The 24,224-nt window shown below is 44.5% G+C and overlaps 1 protein-coding gene across 2 annotated transcripts in view; it reads right to left on the reverse strand.

Moving 5' to 3' along the window:
• Positions 1-11,275: 11,275 nt before the first annotated feature.
• The window catches only part of Gpr176 (G protein-coupled receptor 176), a 95,036-nt gene continuing 82,087 nt past the window's right edge, over positions 11,276-24,224 (reverse strand). Inside the window, exons 2-3 of one of the 2 annotated variants that reach the window (XM_032903916.1) lie at positions 18,059-18,311; positions 11,276-14,488 (exon numbers count right to left, since the gene is read on the reverse strand). In XM_032903916.1, coding sequence (XP_032759807.1) covers positions 13,366-14,488; positions 18,059-18,311 — 1,376 coding nt within the window. In that variant the 3' untranslated portion in view covers positions 11,276-13,365. The remainder of the gene's footprint in view (positions 14,489-18,058; positions 18,312-24,224) is intronic. The other variant, XM_032903917.1, reaches the window with a different exon arrangement.

The raw sequence follows: 24,224 nt of genomic DNA on the forward strand, positions 1-24,224 counted from the left end.
TGGACAACCTTAAGAGGTTCTCTCTCCTGCATGATTGATTCTAAGTTTTGTCAGGTTGGGAAGGAAGATCAACCATTAATCGTGTTGAAATGAAGCAACAGTGTATGTTACAGAAAACTTTACCATAGACGTCTGCACTTACTTCACTCTAAAGTTAAAGAAATGAAACCAATTAGGGTAACATGGCGAATATACGTGCAAACCAGTACTAAGGGTCTTAAGCAGCGATGCACAGAAATAGTTTTCCTTCGAGGTAATATCTCAGAAATAAATAATAACTGGATAGCCACAGAGACCTGTTCATCAGTCAAGGTCAGACTGCCCCATCCTAGCATTCTTAAAGAGCTTGCGTTTTGCATTTTCTCTCTTGAGGCTCTTATATATATATATATATATATATATATATATATATATATATATATATATATATAGTCTAAATTCAAAACAATGTTTCTTTCTGAGCTCACACTGTGTGAGGTAGATTGGAAACAGTTGTCTTGATCAATGCTGATCACAACTTATTTAATGGCGTTTGCTTTGTTTTCTCTCGATTTTTTATCATAATAGACAAACCAGAGTTACTATTCTAATTGATATTTTATCTTCCCAGGATTCAACCTACAAGTGCACAAAACCGCTTTATACATCTCACATCACTGGATGCTGGGTCTTTCTCTGCCAAGAGCTACATGGCCAGAAGCCAGGCCCTTAACCTTGCACAGTCTGTTTGTTCTGCTAACACAATACGGGAAATATGTGTGGAGAGCAGAGGAGGCCTTGAGTGTGGGAAGCCCTGGGTGAATATGTATTGTTTGACACAGGCACAGCTATGTCAAGGACCCCAAAGCCTCCAACCCATGAGATTAGCAAAGCTCCTCCGGCCCCTGGAATGGGAATCAGAGGAATAGCAAAACCTTCCTCTGTTCTGCATGTGGCAAATGCCCACTATACTTCCTCCCCGCTGTATGTTTCTAGCCTGAAGATGTTCCTCTGCAGAGACTGCTCCTGCTGAGATTAGTAAAACCTGCCTCCTGGTTTATCTGCATGCAGTAACCCTGCCTCCCTGTTCAACTGTTTATAAAAACTCTGCTGGGGTGCTAGGTTTCTCCAGCAGAGACCCCATTCCACTCAATCCCAGTTTGTCTGTGTGTCTGTCTGTTTGTTCTTCATTTCCTTAAGAGTCTGGGTTCATCCCTAGAGCCACGCTAGATGCAGCACACAGAGAAGCTTTCCACGTCTTCAGCCTGAAGACGCTGTGATTCTCCTGCTTTAAGCAGCCGTGGCTTTCTTTGGAAATAGCCCTCCCCACCCCAAATGAAAAGACATTCACACCAATGTAAGGGGTACCTGCTCAACCAGCCAGGCAGCAAGAAACATCCAGGTAATAGTAAGAGCCTTCATTCTTGTCTCCTGCAATCATCTAAAAAGGAATTAAGCAAAGTCACAAAGCACATGCACTATTTGTATAGCACAGCTTAATCGAATGGATTATAATCTCCTTATGTTTTATGAGACTGCATCTGTGATTCACCTTTATACTTGTTGGAGTACACTGTATGGAGGCGTGTCTCTGTACTGTTAGCTCTCCCACAGAGGACTAAATACTGGCAGGATTCTGGTATTGCCATTTTGATGGCCCCTTACCTGTTTTTCTATTTTGCAAATATTTGCTCTTCCTCACTTGCCTAGGGACAATCTAGACTTGTATCTGATTGACTGTAATACAATCTGACAGCCAATAGCTGGGCAAGAGGTGGAGGGCAAACCTTTGGGGTAGAGAAAGGGATGCTGGGAGAACAATCAGAAGCAGGAGATTCACCAGCAGACGTGAGGTGAAAGGATGGGTCAGAGTGAACAGAGAGGTAGGTTTGGCTACATGGCAGGATGAGTGCCAGTATTAGTCGGGTTAGAACTGTGAAAGTGCCCAAGCCAAAGGCCTAAGCTTTAAAATAAGAAGCCCCTGTGTCCTGATTTACAGTTACCGATTCTGGAAGAGGAAGCCTCTTCTCGCTTCCAGTTCCTTTATCAAATCTTGGAATGAAAACTGCTAAAATGTTTCCTCGTTCTGTAGAACTAGAGAAAGTTTTATAAAAAGTTTTTATAGTTGTTTATTTAGTGTAGATGTGTGCCCATGCACAGGTGTGCACATGTGTAGAAGTCAGATGTTGTAATATTTAATCTGAAGCAGGGGTTTCTACTCAGCCTTTGATCATTCGGTTCCCAGATAAAAGACACCATTTTTATATTTATGTAAGCCTTAAAGGCACTAGAGTTGGGCAGATATCTACCCTTTAAGCTATTAAAATCTACTTCTCCATCAATAACTCTGAGTTATAATTTGCCATGTTCCATTTGGGCAGCTCTTAGCTCCAATTGGCCAAGTTTTCATGACTCACCAAGCCCATAACATCTTCTCCTCTCTCCATCTTCCTCTCTCTCTCTCCTCACGGTCTCTGCCTCAGAAACCCAGCCCCGCCACCACCACCACACACAACCAAAACTCCGCCTATCTGTCTTCCACTCAACTATAAGCTATAGGCGTCTTTATTCACCGACCAGGGATACCTTGGTGGGGCAAGGTAACATAGCATCACTTGGGTCTGCCTGAGACTCTCCTCATCTGTGGGGGCAACTGGGGCCAGGATTTAGCATTGCAATTCATAGCAACAGACCAAAACTCAACAGTCAGAAGACAACTTGTGACAGTCAGTTCTCTCCTCCCACCATGCAGATTCTAGAGATCAAATTCCAGTTGCCTTGCTTGGTTATAAGCACCCTTACCTGCTAGCCATCTCACCTGCCAGGGAAAATACAATATTTTGGAGGTGCCATGTTGTGGGTTGGCCTGATGCTATTTGAATTCTGATGTTAATTCTGCTTTCTCATGAGGGGGTTACCCCGGGAAAAGCAGTCGATCACATACTCAGGTGATCTCACGTGAACCTTCTCCCCATTTACTGGTGCTTGGGCAGTGGAGGGGAAAGGTGGGATGGGAGGCCTTTGAGAATGGGGGCAGGTAGAGAGAGAAGGACCAGGAGGGAAGGAGAGAGGATGGAGGAGGAGGAGGAGGAGGAGGAGGAGGAAACAAGGATGGAGCAGGACCGAGTGGCCAGGAGAAACTACAAGAAGCAAAGGGTCTCATAACTGGGGAATAAGTTAGTACAGTGCTAATCCTGCTCAGTCCAGGCTTATCCCTTATAAACACAATAACTGGATTATTGGGGTTGGAAATTACTGCCACAGTGTCATGGGGAAGTCAAACGTGCCATTCGAATTGCTGTTGAGTCACCGGGTTTGAGTTTCAAGCATTAAGCTGCATCCGTAACTCCGACGGTGGAGCTTTTGAAAATTGCCAGTTTTTTCTAATGAATCTAAATATCATCACTCTGCCCCACATTTCAGGGGATTTTATATCTGGGAGACTCCCTCACACTCCTGCATTTATTTGACTCTCATTCTCGGGTCATTTGTTTTGAGTTAAGTGCACATGCAAGCTAGTTCTGTGGGAGTGAACCTTGTCTCTGATCATGCCCAGGGACCCCAAGGAGGGCAGCAGTTAGATGGTCACATAAATTCTCCCCATTTCCTCTTTCACTTTAGGTAAAAAGTGTCAGGAGATAGAGCACTTCTGGTTATGAACTATGTCCATTTACTGGTCCCCAATAACTCACAAGGAGAAAGTAAAATCCACACTAGAAAAATGTTGGTTATCTTTTTATCTACTATCTACTGCGTGAGTTAAATGATGAAGACACTAAAAATGCATTGGCTTCCACTCCACACATCTTTCTCATGGATTAGAGGTTTTTAGGGTCATAAATTCTGGTCTACGGTCTTGAGCAAAGTAGTTACTCTTGGGGTGATGGTTCCTTCCTGTTAAATCACAGGGCTGATATACGGCCAGGCTAAGGTCCTCTAAATTCTAAGTGCTGTGACTATATGCAGTAAATGGTCATTTTATGGAGAAAGAACTTGGCCAGGTTCTTAAAATAACCTTGCCATCATCCATCAATCAAAATTACTCTCTATGAAATCTAATTTTCACTTTCTGCCTGTGACTGTTGCCAGCAAACGATCATTTACTGAACCATTCCACGGTCCTTTTCTCCGCTAATACGTCTAGAGAGCACGGATCATAACCCAAACACTTCACCCTGAATATAACGGTATTATTAAGTTTAGTAGTATTTACCGTTATAAATGAATAAATCTTGACAGTATTTTATGCGCTCGCAATAAAGAGCATCACACGTCCCTCGGAAATGTGGGCGACGACGAGTGATTTGGTGGCAGCGGCCCCTCAATTCAGCTAAAGCTAAACCGGATGCAGAATTAAAAGGAGGCCAAGAGACGTCGGATGACGCCGATGAAGAGTCTCGGCAGAGCCAGCTCACCACTTCAAGACATTTACCCCAAACCAAACATCTCTGCAGTAGAACAAGGGAGCTCACGAGGCAGACGGAAATCAGAAAATAACACTGCCAGAAGCAGCTGCCGAGCTTTAAGGATTTTAATCTGGTCCCTGGTGCCAAGTGGGTATTCAAAAAATAGTCACGATGAGGAACGATGACACTGATCATCAGCGCCTCGGCGGGCGCAGGCGGAAGGATGGGCTTTAATGCCCCGGCACTGTTTTTAGCTGTCTCGAACTCGCTTCATCTCTCAGGGCTAATGACGAAGCCATCTGTGCCTCCAGTTCCCATCTGCGAAACAGAGATCATGTCGTTTCCTGCAGAAAGTGTGTGGGCTGGCTTTACTACTCTCCAGTGAGGCATCATATATAAATACAAAGCAGGCAATAACAAACTGAACACTACTGAGGGAGCACGCTTCAAGGCAGAGTTCATAAATTAAAATTAATTAAGAACTTCTCGAGAACGTGCTCGTGGCTCGGAGTGGTTGATGCAAATGGACTTATATTGCATTCGCTTTAGACGGTTTAAGTAAATAACATGAATTACTAATAAGTAAATGAGTACTGAGATGTTTGGGTTCATTACACTCAGTATAGTTGCATATATTTCTCCAGAATATCAGAAATTATTATAAATATTATAAACTGATTTCGGAAGCTAATTAGTATTATTTAAGTTAAATTTACCATAACCAAATAGCAGTGTCCCAAAAGAATAATAATAAACCCAAAAAAGGGCATTTTTCTTCTTGCTCACCCAGGAGATACAAGGGGGAACAGAGTTGATAACAGCCCATCGCTGCCTTGTTTGTATGGCAAAACCGAAGGAACTGAGTCAATGGGGACCTGCAGAAGCCCTTGACCCCCTCACAGCTGCAGTCTCCTCATGTCTTCAAGGCTGTGAAGCATCAGTATCTTCTTTGGTTGTCGAAGGTGCACTCCAAATTTTTGAAGTTTTTGAACATTATTTTTTTTATTTTATCAATACAGATAGATGGATTTTCATTATAACTTTTTTTTTTTTAGAAAGCTTTAAAACACATCAAACAAATGAGCCTCAGAGATGAAGAGCCACTGTCACCTGAGTTGTGCTTCTGGCATTTAATATATTTCATCACAGATCTAAGTAGTATGCATATTTTATCTTTTGCATCGTCCGGGGTTGGCTCCTGTCATGGCAGATGTCTAACACTGTCAACACTTCCTGCCTCTCCTTCATTCTCGCAGTAGCACACTGTCCTTGGCTAACTCAGTATCTGGCGTTCACACTGACCTGCGCATGCGTGTGAGTATCATTCACCCCTGAGAGTTAGCCCATGTCCCCCCTCCCGCCTCCCACTCCCCGGACTTCCCAATCGCTCTATTGCTTGCTTTGCTTGGCTCTCCTGTGCCCATTGCTGAGTCTTCCCGTATCTCTCAAACGCCTTCATGTACAGGTCACTAGCAAGACATCTATAAGTTGTATTCTTTTTTAAAAAAATTTATTAATTCTGAGGAATTTCATACAATATATTTTGATCAGATTCACACCCCCTATCCCAGTCTTCTCTCTAACATTTTCTAGGTTCACCTCCACCTCCCCAACCCCTCCCAACCTAATGGCTTCATCTTTTCATTTGAAGAGGTTTTGTTTACTTCTAATAAACCACTGAGTCCGGTTTGTACTGCCCGTAAACTCTGAGGCCATCATCTGAGATGCATTACACTCTTGTTTGTGGACTAGGGTGATATGTATGTGTGTGGTATAGGCACTTGAGTGTATGTATAAATGTACATGCCCATCACACACGTGGGCAACTAGGGAAGGAAGCAGGGTCCTCTCAACTGTTCACCTTACTCCCTCAAAGCGGGATCTTTCACTGAACCTTGACCTAGGCTGGTGGCCAGCAAGGAGCAGCAACAGTCCTGTCTCTGCCCTGTACAGTGCTGGGTTAGATGCATGTGTAGCCACACGTGGCTTTTTACATGGGCGTCAAGATCTAAGCTTGGGTCCTCATGTGTTCTCAGCAAGTGCTATTCCTAAATGCCCACCTTAGCCATCTCCCTAAAGAAGTCTAGTTTCCTTCATCTGGGCTGCAAGATTTGTGGACCTAATACAAATAAGACATCCTGCCTGTAAGCTTATGTTTTTCAAAACCTACTCTAATAAGGGCTCTTAAATGCTTTAACCTCCCTTCTAGCACCCCACCCACCAGAGGTAGTGGAAAGGAAAGGTTAATGGGGCAAAGGAGGATGTGGACCTGCTTAGAAATACGTCTTTGGGGTGATTTCAATCTTTGTTGTCAGGGTAGCAGCAGCGATATACATGAATCAGCAGCAGTAGCTCGATCCACTCACAAACACCATTCATGAATCAGCAATGGCAGTTTGATCCAGAAGAAACCCCAAGGCTCTGGCATTTGGTACAAGTCTGCAGAAGCAGCAAGAAGACACTGAAAAGAACAACAGTATCAACAACCTGACCCCTCAGAGCTTCCAGGGACTAAACCATCAACCAAAAAATACACATGAAGGGACCCATGGCTCCAGCTGCATATGTAGCAGAAGATGGCTTTATCTGGCATCAGTGGGATGAGAGGCCCTTAGTCCTATGAAGGGTCCATGCCTCATTATAGGAGAATGCTAGGGCAGTGAGGTGGGAGTGGCAGGGGAAGGGAGAATGGGATAAGGGGTTTCTAGAGGGGAACTGGGAAAAGGGATAACATTTGAAATGTAAATAAATAAAACCAAGATTTTTTTTTTAAAAAAAAAGAAGCCACTGGAACACCACCAGAATTTTTTTGGGGTGTTTTTCTCTGTGACATTGTGACTGACGATGCTCAGTGAAGAAGGCAAGATGAACCAAGGCCACATTGTCATCAGTGAAGACCAGCATCAGCAAAGCCCAGTGGAGACCAGCAAAGAGCAGCAACAGGAACCAGTGCCAGAACCAATGTCTTCCACTGTCTGTTGGGTTATATTTATACCCTTTCCAAACGTCATGCGTTCTCTCAGGTGTCTACTCCAGCAGAACATCACATGTCCTTTCTCCAGGCAGATTCCAGAAAAACAACACATGTCTGTTCTTAACAAAACTTCCCCCCATGTGTCTGCTTCAGCAAAAGCATCCTCTCATAAGATAGAAAACATCACATGACACAGATGAGTTTCCAAAAAAGCCCAAAAATTTTCACTTTATCTGCCTGCTTCCCTTACCTTCTTTCTGCCTGGGTTTTGTTGTTGTGTTGTTGTTTTTGTTGTTGTTGTTGTTGTTGTTTTTGTTTTTTGGTTTTTTTGGTTTTTTGTTTTGTTTTTTTTTTGCCTGTTCTGTTTTGTTGTTGGTTTAAATGGGAAGCCTGATGTACCCTAAGCATGTGTTCTACTTTTATCAGACTATAATGGCGACCCCATGACAGAAGAAAGGACCATGAGGTGAACATCACATTAACGGGAATATGATGTTTTTACCACGTTGGACCTTCACAAGGTGTCTAAGTCACCAGAGCTGGCTCTTCCCTTCTGGATGGAGATACAGCTTGTATAAACGAGATTTCATGGACCTAATGGGCTCGCTTTTCTACCTCCGTCATGTAAGCACATCCTGGACCTCCAGACAATGCAGCAGCAAGATGCCAATCTTGGAAGCACAGGAGTGCTCTCTTCACAGAGTAGAACCTACTGACCCCTCGATCTTAAACTCCCTTATTCCAAAACTGAGAAATGCATCTGTTCTTCATAAGTCATCTGGTCTGTGGAATCCTGTCATGGTAGCAGAAGTGGACTGAGATGTCTCAAATCACATCATTCCATCGTGACCTCAACACCTTATGCACTGTCTGTCATTCTCAGGTCCCCTTCCCCAGGACACCAGGGTTAACTACTGCTATCATCAGTGACATAGACCCTCTGTCAAACTTAGTTGCTTCCTCTCCTCCACCCTTTTCCTCCTCCTCCTTCTCCTCTTCCTCCTTCCTCTCTTCCTCTTATAAGACAATGTCCTCTAGTGCCTTTTAGAAAGAGTACATAAGAGGTAAGTTTTCTGAGAAGTGATCATTTGTAAATATTTTTATTCTACCTTTGCATTTGAAATCTAGCTGGAGGGAGAAATCTAAGTTGGAAATTTTCATGTTCGTCCTGGCACCTCCTTTTGTAGATGCTATATTATTTGTGGATTACAATGAATAAAAACTAGTAGATTTGGGATTACTAAATTCTGATCAATACAGCTGGAAAAAGAATTATTGTTCATGACTATTACATACCTCAGGAATCATGTCAGTATTCACACACATGCGCGCACACACACACACACACACACACACACACACAAACACACACACATGCAGCTTGAGAACTTACACAATATCTACTGAATGCAAACAAGACTTGAGGGGTGAGGAGAGAAGGGTATAAAGTCCCTTCTGTGCCATTAGACCTGGCCCAAGTCTTTAGAGGAATCCTTAAGGACAAGCAACCGTGCTCCTAAACTGCAGATCTTCCACCAGAAAGGAAGGTCTCCCCACTGCCCCAGAGGCTAGTATTTCTTATTTATTTATTCATTCATCTATCACTAACTCATTTAAATTTGACAGTAAGAGGCTCCTGAATGCTGAGAACAGGGATAGTTGTGCAGATTTCCATAAAACCACGCTGGAGATCAGTTTCCTAGTTATGCAAGGCCCCAGGACTTTATTCTCCTGACAAACTAAGTGATGTGTCAGCATAAGTGAGGGAAAACACTGGCTGGGACCTAGAGCAGAGGCCTGGGGAATCAGAGCTCGTTCCTACTTATGCTAAAAGCTTCCCACACAAAGGCCTTTGAAGCTGCCCTGGGAGGCCAGTACCTATCTCAATTACTAATTTCTCTCTCTCTCTCTCTCTCTCTCTCTCTCTCTCTCTCTCTCTCTCTCTCTCTCTCTCTCACACACACACACACACACACCTCTTATTTACCATGATGCACTTCTCCTCAGGCCTCACAACTCTAATATAGCACAACAGTTGTGGCATAAAAGTAGTAAAGTTTCATAACTATTTGAGCGAAGGGAATCACCTTGTCACAGTGTTAGTTGCATTATAGCTTGGTAGACTTCAGTCTGAAAGCATTAGTTAATGGCTGTCAGGGAGGGAGAGATCCTCTTTCAAAAACCAGCAGTGTAACCACTGGTAAGTTACCATGCTCCAGAAAATAATCCCCAACCCGTGCTCATAGGCAACCCTAATTAAACTCAGTAGGTCAAAAAATAAATAAATAAAAAGACATAAAAGTAGAGGGGAGAATAGTTGGAAGGAAAGTGGTTAGCAGGAGTAAGGGGATAAGAAAGGATGGGGTGAATATGGTCCCAGTGCAATACAAATTATTTATATATACATATACATATATATGTGTGTGTGTGTATGCATATACACACACATATATATACATATATGTATGTATGTATAATGAAAATTGCAAAACACTTAAGATGCAGTTAAAAATATAAAAGTACTACTAATCCTTGCCCTTCATGAAAACTCAGATTGGCATAAACTCTTTCCCCCTAGAACATTTCAGGCCTGCAGTGCACACCAACCCCTGATCCCTGGATACAAGTGTGCCACAAGCTGAACGTCACAGAGTCGGGGTGACAAGGGGCTCTTCTCTCCAGTCCCAGCAATCAACTTGATCTCGAATGTCAATAGAGATGCAGTGCTGCAGGTGATGGACTCGAGTCTCCTTTCCTGTAGACAGGCCACTCTGGGTTTGTATGTGACTCCTGACACCGTCTGCGTGTTCTGTTCTCCTTCTGTGTCACTGGCATCGGAATCTATGTGCATTTGTTTCCAGTTATGGCTTCTGAATTGTCCAAAGTAACACTGTGGCTTATGGTTTCTCTCCCTAGGGATTTAAACAGTCCTTTGTGTAGGCACTGTCCAAAGTGTCAGCACTGTGATTATGATTGTTAGACTAACCTGGGAGAGCACCAGTTAGTGTGGCTCTCTGAATAGCATTCTGAAGAAATCCCCTGGTCTCTTTTTTTAACACGCTAAGGACCAGCATTGATTTAGCTGTAATGGCCAGACTCCGTTGAGGCACACCATTTAACCCTTATGCATGCTCATGAACTTTCTCCCCTGTGCTTGAGTTTTACTGAACACACAGTTCACAGTAAAGCTTTGTGCAGGTAGAAAATTGGGGCAGGGGATCCTTCAGAGCATAAATGAGGCTAGAGTAAGAGCCAATCTAGGAGTGTATTGGTTAGGCAACAGAGTGACAACAGGCATTTACTTCTATTTAGCCTTCTAAGAACTGCACATGTGTCTCCTGTGGTTGACAAGCAGAACAAGGGAATTTTTCACTGATTTCTACGTCCCTAGGGTAAATATTACCAGAAGAAATATTTCTCCGAGGGAAGAAAGCAGAGAAAGCAGGTCATGGCTGCATGCAGGGAAGAGAGTGGATGAGCCCATCAAGGGCTGACTGTTGACAATTCAGTCTGATCAGAGATGACATCATAACAATAAAGTCTGTCACAACTATCATTCCATATAACAGAAAGGAAACAGAAGCACATGACAGTTTCTTCACCTGTCCCAAGTCTAGAACCCTAAGGACCAGAAAGTTCATGAGGCTTCACGTCACAACTGCCATGGAGCCACTGGGCGATTTGCACAGCCCATTCATCAGCACAACTCAGAATCCATCTCTGTGACCTTCACTTAGGTGTGGCATTTCCTCCTGGGGAATTAATTCTCATTCATTCAACAACAACAACATAGTAAAATGTTTCTATGGTGCTGCAATTGCATTCTTGGGAGACAAACAGCTCTCTTTTATTTGAGGCTATGTTTAAGGATACGTTCAGGGAGGGAAAACAGCTCAAATAATCATTAGAGCTCAGAAACAGCTTTATAATTTTTATTAAAATGTTATTCTTCAAAGAGTATAGAAATACACTCGGCGACAGCCTGCTAGACGTCAGCCTTCTCTTTCGAACATACATGAGAATTTGGTGAACCAAACTCCACTGTTGAGAATTTATTAAGTCACACATACATGTCAGGACGACAGCAACACATGTACATTTCACAGGTTCTTCTCTGGTACATAGGATTCTCTGAGGGATTATTTTTCCCCTTAGTAAAAGCTGTAACAATTAAGAAGGCTTTGAAAGATGAGCTTGGAGGGCCACAGCATTAACACAGCATCAGGACGAAGAGCTACAGATGGCAGGTACACAGGGCCCAGAGGACCACAGAGCCACAAGAGGGGCGCAGTACCCTGTCTCTGATATGAGAAAACAAGTCTGTGAGGCAGTGCACAGAAAGGAAGGCGCCCCCTCTCCAAGGAGGAGATGTCGGGGGTTCACAAGACATAACACAATAGAAGAAAAGAAAAGGAGTGTCCCTATACACGGACTGAGCTTCCTCTTAGGGGCGATGGGCCAGCATGGCTAAACGTGCTGCTAGGACCACTGCCTTTGAGATGTAGAAGTTTGCTCATAAGGAATACCCGTCCATTCAAGGCGCCCGACTGGCTCCACCAAGGACCACGAACAAGAACAAAACACCCTAAGAAGAGCAGAGCTGCCGACTTGATGTATGAGGGGAGAGCTGGGTTTGAATTAGGTCTGGTACATCAGTCCCAGAGTGGCTCACACATGAGAGCCAAGACACTGAGCTGCTGAGAGAGCACGTTCTCCCATCCACCATGGCTCAGACCTGAACTTCATTGGAAGTAGAGGATGGAGTGCTAAATCAGGGTGGGAACTGCTTTAGCATTTGCAATCATTATTTCTCCTGCTCTGCTCACCTTCTGTGGGATCCAGAATCAGAACACACTGAAAATGAGACTGGCGGGTGGGCCTGTCCTGTACGTCAAACTAGCAAGTCTTAGGGCAGAGTCGCTTGTGCTACTCAAGGATTTTTACCTTAATGGTGCCAAACGACCCAGTGCACGCCACCTACATTTCTTCAGCACCTTTTAATTCCAAACATTTGCCAGTTAGGACGTTTTACTTTGTGCCTATACCCCACTATACTGATTCTAGTCTTTTGCTCTTGATCATGTGAGAGAGAAAAAAGGTTATTCATGGTGGGCATTTCTCAGCCTGTCTTCACCACCACAAATCTTCCCTTCTTGTTGCTGATAAAATGGACACACAGTGAATGGTTGGCAGTGGTTTCCAGGCAGCATGGCTGACTGGTGGAAGCAGGTACATTTGTGGAGGCCTTGGTGATACCAACAGGGTGGAGAGATAATCAAGGACAAAAAGGCTCCCTCAGACACTGCCCTGTCTGTCCTAATATAAATCCAGTCATCCCCCCTTATGACCCAGAAATCCAGACGAGGGGTATTAGCAACCAGGAGTTAGATGATTGTGAAATCTAGCAAAAAGCATTGGACGCCATGGCTCTGTCTTCTCAGATATTTTCCTATTTGTTATTCTTATTTAGCTACCCATATAGGCTTCTTAAGTGGGCATGCGGGCACAGACTTTTAAGCCCAGCACTCAGAAGGCAGAGACAGGTGTCTCTCTGAGTTCAAGGCCAGCCCAATCTGTAGGGTGGGGCTACATAGAGAGATCCAGTCTCAAAAAAACAAAACAAAACAAACAAACATTTTAAAAACAAATTAGCTTCTTCTCTGTGGCCATTGAAGCCCAGAACTATGCTGGGCCTCCTTGGAGCGCCTGCTCCCCTTGAATTCTCTGCTGCACACACAGAAAGGAGGAATCTCCCAGAAAATGTGTCAGAGAGCCCTCAGACCTGTTCCATTCTGCCCAGCTTACACTGAATGTGAGGAAGGACACAGATCACTAAGATAGATATATACTCCCTCAATAAAGAGGACACTGGGTTTTCTGTAGACTTCCCTTTCATTCAGAAGCATTTGCCATGTAAAGGAGTTATCACCCCACAGTGGCAGCCAGAGGGAAGGGAGAACAGGAATATACAAGCTCCCTGACACTCTCAGGCACCCATAGTCCTCGCTAGGAGTCTACCTTAGGAAAAATGCTCACTTTATTGTTTCTGCTCATCTTCCGCTCCACCCTGTTCACTCTGGGCACCTTTGTCTGGATCAGCTCTTCTGGGGTATTGCCCAGTGGGGGAAGCAGCCTCTTCTTGCTATTTCGAGTCTCAGAGAGCCACTGAGGGGGCAACTCGAAAGGCCCAAAGCCAAACTGCAGGGAATACTTATCAGGGAATATCCCAGGTTCCACGGGGGCTACTGGGGACACCCGAGATACAGAGTCTACTGTGCCTGGAGGCGGCACAGAGGGTGCAAGCTGTGACTCCTGTTCGCCCTCTGGGGAGGAGGTGAGTACCTCCTTGGCCTGGAAATCAGTTGAGCCAAGATACTTGGCCTCACTCTCTTCCTCATCCTCCGAGGGCTTAAAGATCTGTTGCTGTCCAATGTGGAACATCTCCAAGAGCTGGCTACCAGAGCGCATGCTGGGCTCAAGGCTAGGCTCAGCCACCCCACTCCCTGTACTAACCACATTGCGGCGACTGTACCGGTGGTGCAACTGCACCAGGGTCCCCACCAAGCATTTGCGTACTGATCTGTTCACAGTTAGGAAAAGCACAGGGTTGGCCAACAGTGAGACTTTGGGCAGCCAAATAGCAGTGAGAAGCAAGAACACGGAAGTGTTAGGTACATTGAGCACGGTCTGGTAGACAACCAGGGTGGCATAGGGTACGCTGCAGAGGATGAAAACTGTCACCATGGAGAGCAGGGTGGCATGTAGCTCTGCCTCCCGCTGGGATGCATAGGGGATAGAGATGGTGTTCTGTGGGGTCCTCAGTGCAGCGATGATGACTTTCTTCTTCTGACTGGCACTCAGGGCCCTCCGGATCAGGATAAGAAAGAGGAATACCACAGCCACAGGTACAATGACCGTGGTGACGTTGTAGATCAGGACATACACCAGGTGGCCCAAGGAGTTGCTCCAGACTTCCGTGCAGGTGGACGTAGCATAGATGTCAGCTACATTGGTCACAGCAAACACAGGGACACTGGCCACCACTGCATGGGCCCAGATGTACATCACTAGTTCCCGAGACTTGGCATCAGAGATTTTTCTCTCCAGAGGGTAGAGGACTGAATAGTACCTGCATGATATAAAAGCAAAATTCATTTCACCGGGGAAAAAAGTACTCTTGAAATTAGGGGAACCTAAACTAGCAAAAGTAGGCAGGGGGTGACAAGAACTGAGCCAGGTGGAATCATTTGAAGAAGCCAGGGAGCCAGACCTTATGTTTTGAGGACTCTGGAGTACACTAAGGAAGCCAACAAACTAAAAAAATGTTCTGAAGATGCAGAGAAAAACCCTGTCTTCACGCAACTGTCAAGACTCTATCAGGAAAATGAGCAAATAAATCCAATTCATAACTAGCTTTAGAATTATCATCACCAGGGCTAAGAACTCCCATGCCCTCAACATAAAGGATATAGGTCCTTAAAATCTCCTGAGCAAAGGGTATCTAGTTTTCAATGTAATGGCGAAGGATAACTTGTAAAATTTCTACATTGAGAAGCCTCTGAGAAATTTAAAAGCCATTGTCACAGCAAACTTATCTACATACATATCAAAAGCAGACTCACACCCAGTCTATATACTACAGATTATTATTAGCCTCTAAGGCTGCTTATGGCTAAAAACACCCAGATAAATGATAGATCTCAAATACAGCCAATCACATGGTGTTTGCCCAGCAGCCAGTTATCATAACTCTAAGAGCAACCAGCAGGTCTGAAACATCTGCACAACTAATTCGTTGTTAAAATCATATAGGATTTTCCTCCTTCCAAGCTACAGTCTAATCATTCTGTAGCTACCAAAGAAGAACTCCAAATGTACTTTGTTTTCATATCATCCGGGACACTGGAGATTTAGTAGTTTCTCGACCACACAACCATACCCATCACCTTGGGGCTGCCACCAGAGGCGTGGTGAGATGTTTCATATTAGCTCTGCTGGCAGCCAACACTGGAGTTGATCTTCCTACCCTGACAGCAGTCCCTCATTTAAGGGGACAGACGAGAATAAACCACAACAGATGCTGTGGGCACACTTGGGCCAGGCGAAGTTACAAACTTAAAGAGTTAGCAGGATCCTCTCTGCACTCCAAGAGGAGTGTAGGTGGTTGGCTCAGAGCATGTATGGCTACCTGGAAAACTATCAGAGAAAGTGGCACTGTTGGGGAGTCCAACGGTAGACAGTGATGGAACTTTCCGAGATGCAGATATGATACAAGCACCACACAGGCCATGGATGATCCCAGAAGGGCGGAGCAGTGTGAAGTGAGGGCTACTTATTTAGTCCCCATGGAAGAAAAGAAAAGATTGTATATGAACAATGCATGTTCTCAAAATACCTTGGCTCTGAATACAGATCAACTTTTTCAGTCACAACTTTATAGACATCGATGAGACCATTCTCACACATGAAAATGGGCCTAGGAGAGCCCTGGCTCTGGTTGCCATCTGCTCAAAGCCTTTCATTTTCCCATCCTGTTACACAGTGGGAAATAAACTGTAAGATGTGCACACAGCTCATCAGAATTAATGCTCTCGGTGTGTGCATCTCTAAGAAGAGGGTGCAGGAAGCCTCCGAATTAACTTGCCGTCTTAGTGTCACGAAGCAAATAGATGTAAAGAAACGATCCCTTTTCCTTCCTCAAGTGCACCTCACTGATGTCTGCAAGTGACTTGTGTCTCTGAATAATAAACTAGGAATTTATCAACCTGGTTTTACTACTAAAGCATTTGCTTACCTTTTTTGTATGAGTGATGGTTTTTAAATGCAATGGTTTATCAGCCAGGAGGAAAACGGGGACTTTTTTTTTTAATTGTTTTTTAAACATCAAGAGCCTACACAGAACAAGCCATTGTGTTGATCCGTGGTATAACAACAATAATATGATCCAATTATACGATCCCATTCTTTAGAAGTCCTGTTCTTTGGAAGCTTCCCACACTGGTCTGGGGAGATGGCTCAGTGGTTATAAACATCTGTAGCTCTTCCCCAGGACCTGAGCTTAGTTCCCTAGAACCCACATAGCAGCTCACAACTGATCCTGTTCCAAGGGATCTTCTTCTGACCTCTGCAGGCACCAGATACATACATACAAAACACACATATACATGCAGACAAAATGCACATACACATAAAGTAAAATTTTTAAATGTAAAATAAAAAAAATCTTTCAGCATTCATAGCAACCAAAAAGTGGAAAACACATGACCATAAATTGGTAAATGACTAACCAAACTGTGGTAGGCCCACCCCACAATGGGCTTTTATGTGCCCATAAAAAAACGAATGGGATTCAGGCTAAGTGAAAGAGGCCAGAAACAAAAGACCCCGGGCTGTGTGATTCCTCCTACATGAACTGCCCCACAAAGGCAGACAGAGCTGGGAAGCAGACTTGGGGCTGCCTGAGGTATGGGAATGGCGCATATGAGAGCAAGGACTCCCCAGCATGAGGTTTCTCTGGAAAGTTACAGAAACCCTGACACCAGACTGTAATGCAGGTGCAGTTCAAAGAACACATTAAAGCTCGTTGACTTGAATCTTAAAATCGGTAATTTTTATAACACGTAATCTATATCCCAAAGCTATTTTCAAAAACTTGCTGAAAAACAAAAAGAGTCCATGATGTAAAAGTGAAGGACTAGTCTTTGGCTAACACCAGGTGTGGGGACAGGCACCTTTGTCCCAGCTTATAGAGAGACTGAAGCGGGAGGATCCCTGTAGCCTGGGAGCTTGAAGCTATGGTAGACAACTCAGAGAGACGCCACCTTAAAAAAAAAAAAAAAAAAAAAAAAAAAAAGGACTCCACCAGGGCAGAAGGGAGTTCCAGAAGGACGCCCGCCATGATGAAATGACCCAATGGAAATAAGAGCATCGCAGCCCCATCATAAGGTAAACTGAGGCAAGCGCTCTGCCGTCTGAGTCAGGAGACATGGCAGTAGCTGAGGCATTCCATCCATTTCCAAATACCCGATGATGGTGATGAAAGAGAAAAGAACCAATAGGGCAGCGTGAAACTCCAGAACCAATTCCTCCAGAAGAATTCTGGGTCCTCTGGGCCATCTAACCATCCCTTAAATAACCACTGAATCGTCCCCCTTCTCTTCCAGAAACACTTGCATCCTGCATCAAAGAGCCCTAATTGCAAAGTTACCAACCAGATGAGCACGTCACTTCAGACCCAAGTGCAAATACCGATCAAACCTGACCAGGCTGGAACAGCACCATGGGCCAGCAGCACCCTGGTGTATAAACCTGACTCCTAGGCCTTCCCTCAAGATGGTCCATGGGTGTCCCACTCATCCTTTTAAGATTGTGTTTTTGACACATTCTCTTTCTGATGTCACAAGTGAACTAAGAAAGAAACCAGCACATGGAGTATTAACTACTTGTCATTCACATTAGGATGCTCATGTTTCAATACATTTCCAAGAACAAAATCTCAGTGCAGGAGAGATGGCCACGCATTTGTCTAAGAGCACTTGCTGCTCATTTGGAGAACCCAAGTTTAGTTCATAGCACCCACACCGAGCAGCTCACAAATTCCTGTCACTCCAACTCCAAGGAATGAAAATCTAATGCCCTTTTCAGACCTACGCACACGCACACGCACACGCACAAAGAAAAGGTAAATAAACTCAGTTACCTGTCCAGGGCAATGGCAGGAAAGCTGAGGACAGTCACCGAGCAGAACACCTTGTGTAGGAATTTAAGCACCTTGCAGAAGAGCATCGTGTAGATCCACCAGCAGCAGTGAGGGCTGGTGCTCAGGATGATGTCGAAGGGCACGCAGACCACGCTGGCACAAATCCCGGAGCAGGCCAGGTTTTTAATGAACCTGTTGGTGACAGATTTGAACACAGTCGTGCGGCAGGTTGACCATAACACCGTGAAGTTCCCTGCCCAGGTATGGAAAAAAAAGGGAAAAGTGAATTAAGGATTTAAATAAAGAAGAAATATGACCCAAAAAAAGGGAAGGGAAACACGGGTTAAATATCTTAAGGTGTTAAGAATTCATTTCAAGGCTATTCAAGGATATAGTATCATTTTATGCAAAATTATTAGAGCACATACATACCAAAAATTCTACATGAAATTTCAGTGCAACGTTGCTATTTAATTCCAGGTAAAAGATACTCTGCAATGATGGCACAGTCTTATCAGCAGTATAAAAGGTCAGGTCTCAGGGGAGTCTATTTTTATTTTAATTTTTTCTTTTAAGGCCAGGTCTCACGTAGCTCACGGTGGCCTTGAACTAGTGACTTAGCCAAAGATGACCTTGGACTTCTGATCCTTCTGAGTGTGTTCACCACACCCACTTTACAAAGAGTTCATAATTCAGACCCAGGGCTTTGTGCTTGCACCAACTGGTGGCCCGCCCATCATGAAGTCTACTCTTCTCAAATTTGCTAGTGGCTTCCACGTGTGGAACTCTCCACGCGAAGCACACAGTACAGGTAACACTCATAATTTACAATTTTCTAGTAACTCACAGAGGGAAGCAAGTGAATTTTAATGGTGTATTTTTATCTAGCCCAAGTAATCCTAAACATCGTGATTTGTTTAACCCAATTAATCCCAAATGCATGTATGATTCAACACATCGTTACCAATAAATTGTTGATAAAATATTTTTACATTCCTGCTTTTGTGCTGTCTTCAAAATCCAGTGTGCCTTTTTAAGCATTGCTTTAAAAAGAAAATTCCAGACTACCTCAGATTGAAGTGTTCGCATTCGAAGTGCTTCGAGGCACCAGCAGTAATTCACGTGCTTTCCTCTGCTGTCATACACACCGCGGGCAGAAACAACCCGGGTGTGTCATCTGGGAAACGAGAACTGAAGCAGAAACCCTGAAGAGTGCTGCTTACCAGCTTGCTCTCCAGGCTCAAGATAAACCACCGTCACGTCCCCAGCCCTGCCTGCCCGTGGGTGGCACTGCCCCCTACAAGTGAGCTGGGCCCTCCCACATCAGTCATTAGTCAAGAAAATGCCCCACAGAGCTGCCACAGGCCAATCTGATGTTAGTATTTCCTCAGTTAAGTTTCCCCCTTCCCAGATGACCCTTGTTTGTGTCAAGTTGACAAAACAAAACAAACACCAACACCCACCAGTACCTGTACCTGGTGACCCAAACACAGGACCCTGAAATTCTAGATTTTGCATAACAATGACCTCATCAACCACCTCTCTTTGATGGCTCTCCTCCCATGGCTGCCACCGCTTCCACAGCCTACTTTCTCCTAGTTTGTTCCTACCCTCCCACTTCCTTCAGCTTGTGATTGGTCTTTCCAGTCACTGATGCTACATACAGCATCTTCCTAGTTAGACCACCTGTTCCCGTGACTTCCCGTCAAAATGCTGATGACCCCAGATTCATGTCCCAAAGGAGTCTTTTCCTCTCTCCAGACTCCTATTTCCAGCCAAGCCTGATTCCTTATCTATCGCTCTCTCTCGATGTGTCAGCCTCCAGGACCTGTGTGTACAGTCTGGTGTCTGCCCTTCTAACCTCGCACCTTTCCTCCTCTGGTTTGCAGGACGTCAGCTCTCTGGCTGCTCTTGAGCTGCACTAAGGTTAACACTAAGGACGAGTGTCTTTGTGCAGCATTTCTAGATTGCCTGGAATGTTCTTCATACGTTTGGTTCCTCTTAATCCAGGTTTTAAATACTGTCTCCTCCAAAAGGCCTTCTCTGACTCTCTCTCTCTCTCTCTCTCTCTCTCTCTGTTTTAAACACTTGCATTTCCTCCTCCACTGTACATCATTACCATACCCTACTGTTCCTTTACAGTCCGTCCCTGATTATTATTAGCCATTACTTTCTCTCTCATTGGAGGAAAAATATGTCACCCTTGCTCTGTTACAAGTCCACACACAGCTCAATATTAGGAGAGTAGGCATCTTATAAACAATTGTTAAATAAATGAATTTATAAACGTGCCTGGGCAGACAGTCCCTGCAGTGAAGCTATCCATTTGGGGGGTATGTATTTCATCATCAGAGCTTCCAGACTAATCTGAGTCACAGTGACATACTGGGTGGAGGCCTGTTTGGGACCGAGGACCTACAACTGCACTGGCCCCACAGCTTGTATATTTTAAAGGCTCCGAATTCAACCCTCGGACTCCTAGACACGGAGCCTACAGCCCGCCAAGCTGCCCAGAGCCCATCTTCAGATGTACCTCACAGCCTGTCCTGCCTCAGTTCATTCTGTAACTTGGTCATCCCCCTAAGGACACTGCTTGCTCTTGTGTACCTGCCCGGAGGATGCCTGCAAATAAGCCAATCTGACAGCACAGCCACGCACTGTGGGAAGGACATGGTGCTGCTAAGCAGTGCAGAGCATATCCAGAGCTCCAGACAGGGTCACTCCAAGGAGCTGCCTTGCTCTCTGAACGTGTACAGAACTTACTGCCAAGTTCTCAAACACAGTGTTCTGTGATCTTCTAGACAATGTAAAATAGCTAGGGCCAGCTGTTTCCAGGAATTCTCTATAGCACTCTGTATTAGTTTGGTGATGGTGACTCGATAAGAAAACATCAACAGTGTACACACACACACACACACACACACACACACACACACACACACACACACATTTATTCAGGCTAAGAGTTGTTTATACTGATGCCATCTGTCACCATGGTGATAAGCTGAACAATAATGATTTATGGGAATCCCCCTGCCCATTTGGAAAACTTTCTTCACTGATACACACATTAGACTCTGACCAAAGCATCCTTCTTTACATAGTTTTACAGGCAGGACCTAAAAGTCTGCTCAGATCTATTGATGGAAGAGCCCACTGGAAGATACACATTGCAGTGTCTTTGATCTTCACTGCTAGGGGTGTCTTTATCCCCTGAGGGACTTCTCATAAATAAACTGCTCCCTTGGTGAGAATCAAAATCCCGAGGATTTTCTTGTTGTTTTTTAATGGGTAGTGTGTGTGTGTGTGTGTGTGTGTGTGTGTGTGTGTGTGTGTGAGAGAGAGAGAGAGAGAGAGAGAGAGAGAGAGAGAGAGAGAGAGAGAGAGACATGGAACTGTATTGGATAGGGTTGCCTGGTGCGTGGTCAGCCACCGTTATGAAACTTCTGGTCCCCAAGCTTCTGCAAGTTGCACCTTTACCAGCTGAGTCATTTCACAGTGGCCCCACAACCTGTATATTTTAAACAACATACATTTTGGATTTTCAGTCCATAATTTTAACCCTGTCACACCCGTATTTAAGCCTCCTTCTGTGTAACGCCATGGGGCTGCTGGGCACCTCAGCACTTGGGCCATCCATTCTGAGGTGGTTTGAGTCAGATCTGTAGTCAAATCCCAATACTGCTGACACTGCATCTAGGGCTTCGCTGCTGAGCCACATGTATGTAAGACATGCCTGGAGAGGCCTTCTGAGCCACATGTATGTAAGACATGCCTGTAGAGGCCTTCTGAATCAGGAGGATGCCCACATGTCATTACTGTTCTGCTTGTCAACTTGTTGACAGTCGGCATCAGTGGAAGCAACTCTTATCCTGAATGAGTGGGGATGTGTGTGTACACGTGCACACGATTGTGCATGCGTGTGTATGTGTGTGTGTGTGTGTGTATGTGTGTGTGTGTGTGTGTGTAAACACTGGTGATGTTTCCTTATTGTGTCACCATATGTCACCAAGTCTCCAGCCCCAAGCCTATAATCCACAGTTCACAAGCCTACATGACCATTGGGGTCACCTGGAACCTTGTAAAGTGCAGAGCCCCAACATCTAACTCTACTGCATCAGAACCTTGGAGGGTCTGGAAATCTCCAATTTCATGTGCCCAGCAGAAAATTTGGATGGAGAAACCATGACCACTCACTCCTAGCTTCACCAAACCCAGCACCTCAGGAACACTACACTCAGGATTCCTTAAAGAGAAAGAGAAACGCACACCACTCTCACAACATAAAGGCAAACACAGAAATCTCAGAGAACTCTAAAACCAAGCATCCATGGAGCCTGGAGGCAATCCTTCCCCGTCAGGAACCAGGGTGGAGCTTGACTCCTCTTCAGTGTGCGTTGACCTCCAGCCACAGGGGCAGCTCTTCCTTTGGGAGCCGCCTCTCATGGTTTCTAGGAACCCATCTCTGGAAGAGCAGTAAGCATTCATAGTGGTCCAGTCATCTCTTCAGCCCTTGTTCTTTATATTTTTATGCACTGTCTGTATTTTAAAAATTAGATTTTTAAATTTTTTAATTTTAATTTTAATTAAATTTTAATTTTTTTAACCAACCTTCTCTGATACTTTATATCTCTCCCAACTGAGATATTGGGCAACCAGAAAATATGAGAAGATTTTAATTAGCTTTAATAGATCTATTCCTAGCACCCCTGTTTCATGGAGTGACTTCAGTACACTGGAACTATCTACTTTGCTTTAGACAGAAGAGAGGAAGTTGGGGTGGGGGCAATTGCTCACTAAAAGCTGTACAGGGGAGGAGAATGCTTGGCAGAATGAGAGCCCGACCCTAGAGGCCTGCTTCCCAGGGTGCCATTCTGGTTGCTGCAGCCTAGGAGCCAGCAGGCCTGCTCTAGGTTCTTCTAGTCTGGAACTTCAGGTTTCCCTTGTTTCCCAACGAAATGCCTTTTTAAGTGGTTACCAAGCTGATGTAGATCTAATTTTTAAAATACAGACAGTACATATAAATATAAAGAACAAGGGCTGAAGAGATGACTGGGCCACTATGAATGCTTACTGCTCTTCCAGAAATGGGTTCCTAGAAATCATGAGAGGCGGCTCACAACTGCGGTAACTCCAGTGTAGGGAGTACTTCTTTTCTGGCCTGAGTATATGGGTACCTGCACACAGGTGGCCTGTACGTGTGCACATACACACATCTTTTTTTAAGCCTACAAAAAAAAAAAAAAAAGAGTAGGAAGTAAAACCACCCAGTGATTACCTACTGAAAACGTTAGGAATGCTTTTCACAGATAGGTGCTTTTGTCTGCGCCATTGGTATCAAACTATGCATACTGTACAAGATCGTGTCCTCATGTGGGCTATGTTCCTATAACAATAAGTAAAAGCAAATACATATCATCATCTTGCCAGCTAAATAAGGCAATAGTGCTTTTCAAGCTATACCCCATTAACTTATCTACTGTATACTGGTGGGCTTGTCCAAGCTGTTTCTAACACTCCATTATTATACAAAGCGGGATGGAAAACCAACGTGCATATGTATTGATGAGAAATTCCTATGAGCAAATTTTCTCTGTATGTGTGCATGTGTGTGTGTGTGTGTATGTGTGTCCAATGACCTCTGCAAATGCCATGAGAAAACTGATTTCTCTATATACTTGACAGTTTTTATCATTATTTATTTGTTAATTATTAAGATTTCACAGTACTGAGCGTTAAATTTAGACCCTTTTAAATGTCAGTCAAGTGCTGTACCAAACTATATATCTCCAGGACATTGTACTGTATGCACGCTTGTGTGTGCATGTGTGTGCATGCCCAGGTCTGTGTGCATGTCTGTATGTGCATGTGTGGGCATATATATGTGTGTATGTGTGTGATTACTCCTCGATTCAGGCAGTGCCTGACCAATGAGCTCCAGTAGTACACCTTTCCCTCTATCTCTTTCTCCTAGGCACTGGGATTGGGGGAGTGTACCACCATGCCCAGCTTTTTGCATGGATGCTTAAGATGAAAACTCCTGTCCTCAAGCTTGTGACTGAGCCGCATCCACGGCCATTTTTGTTTTGAGGCAGGGTCTCACCAAGTCGCCCAGGATAGCCCTGAACCTGCCTCTGGAGCTCAGACTCTGTGCACGAGCATCTTA

This window comes from Rattus rattus, chromosome 5, assembly GCF_011064425.1.
Source record: "Rattus rattus isolate New Zealand chromosome 5, Rrattus_CSIRO_v1, whole genome shotgun sequence".
Taxonomy (NCBI): domain Eukaryota; kingdom Metazoa; phylum Chordata; class Mammalia; order Rodentia; family Muridae; genus Rattus; species Rattus rattus.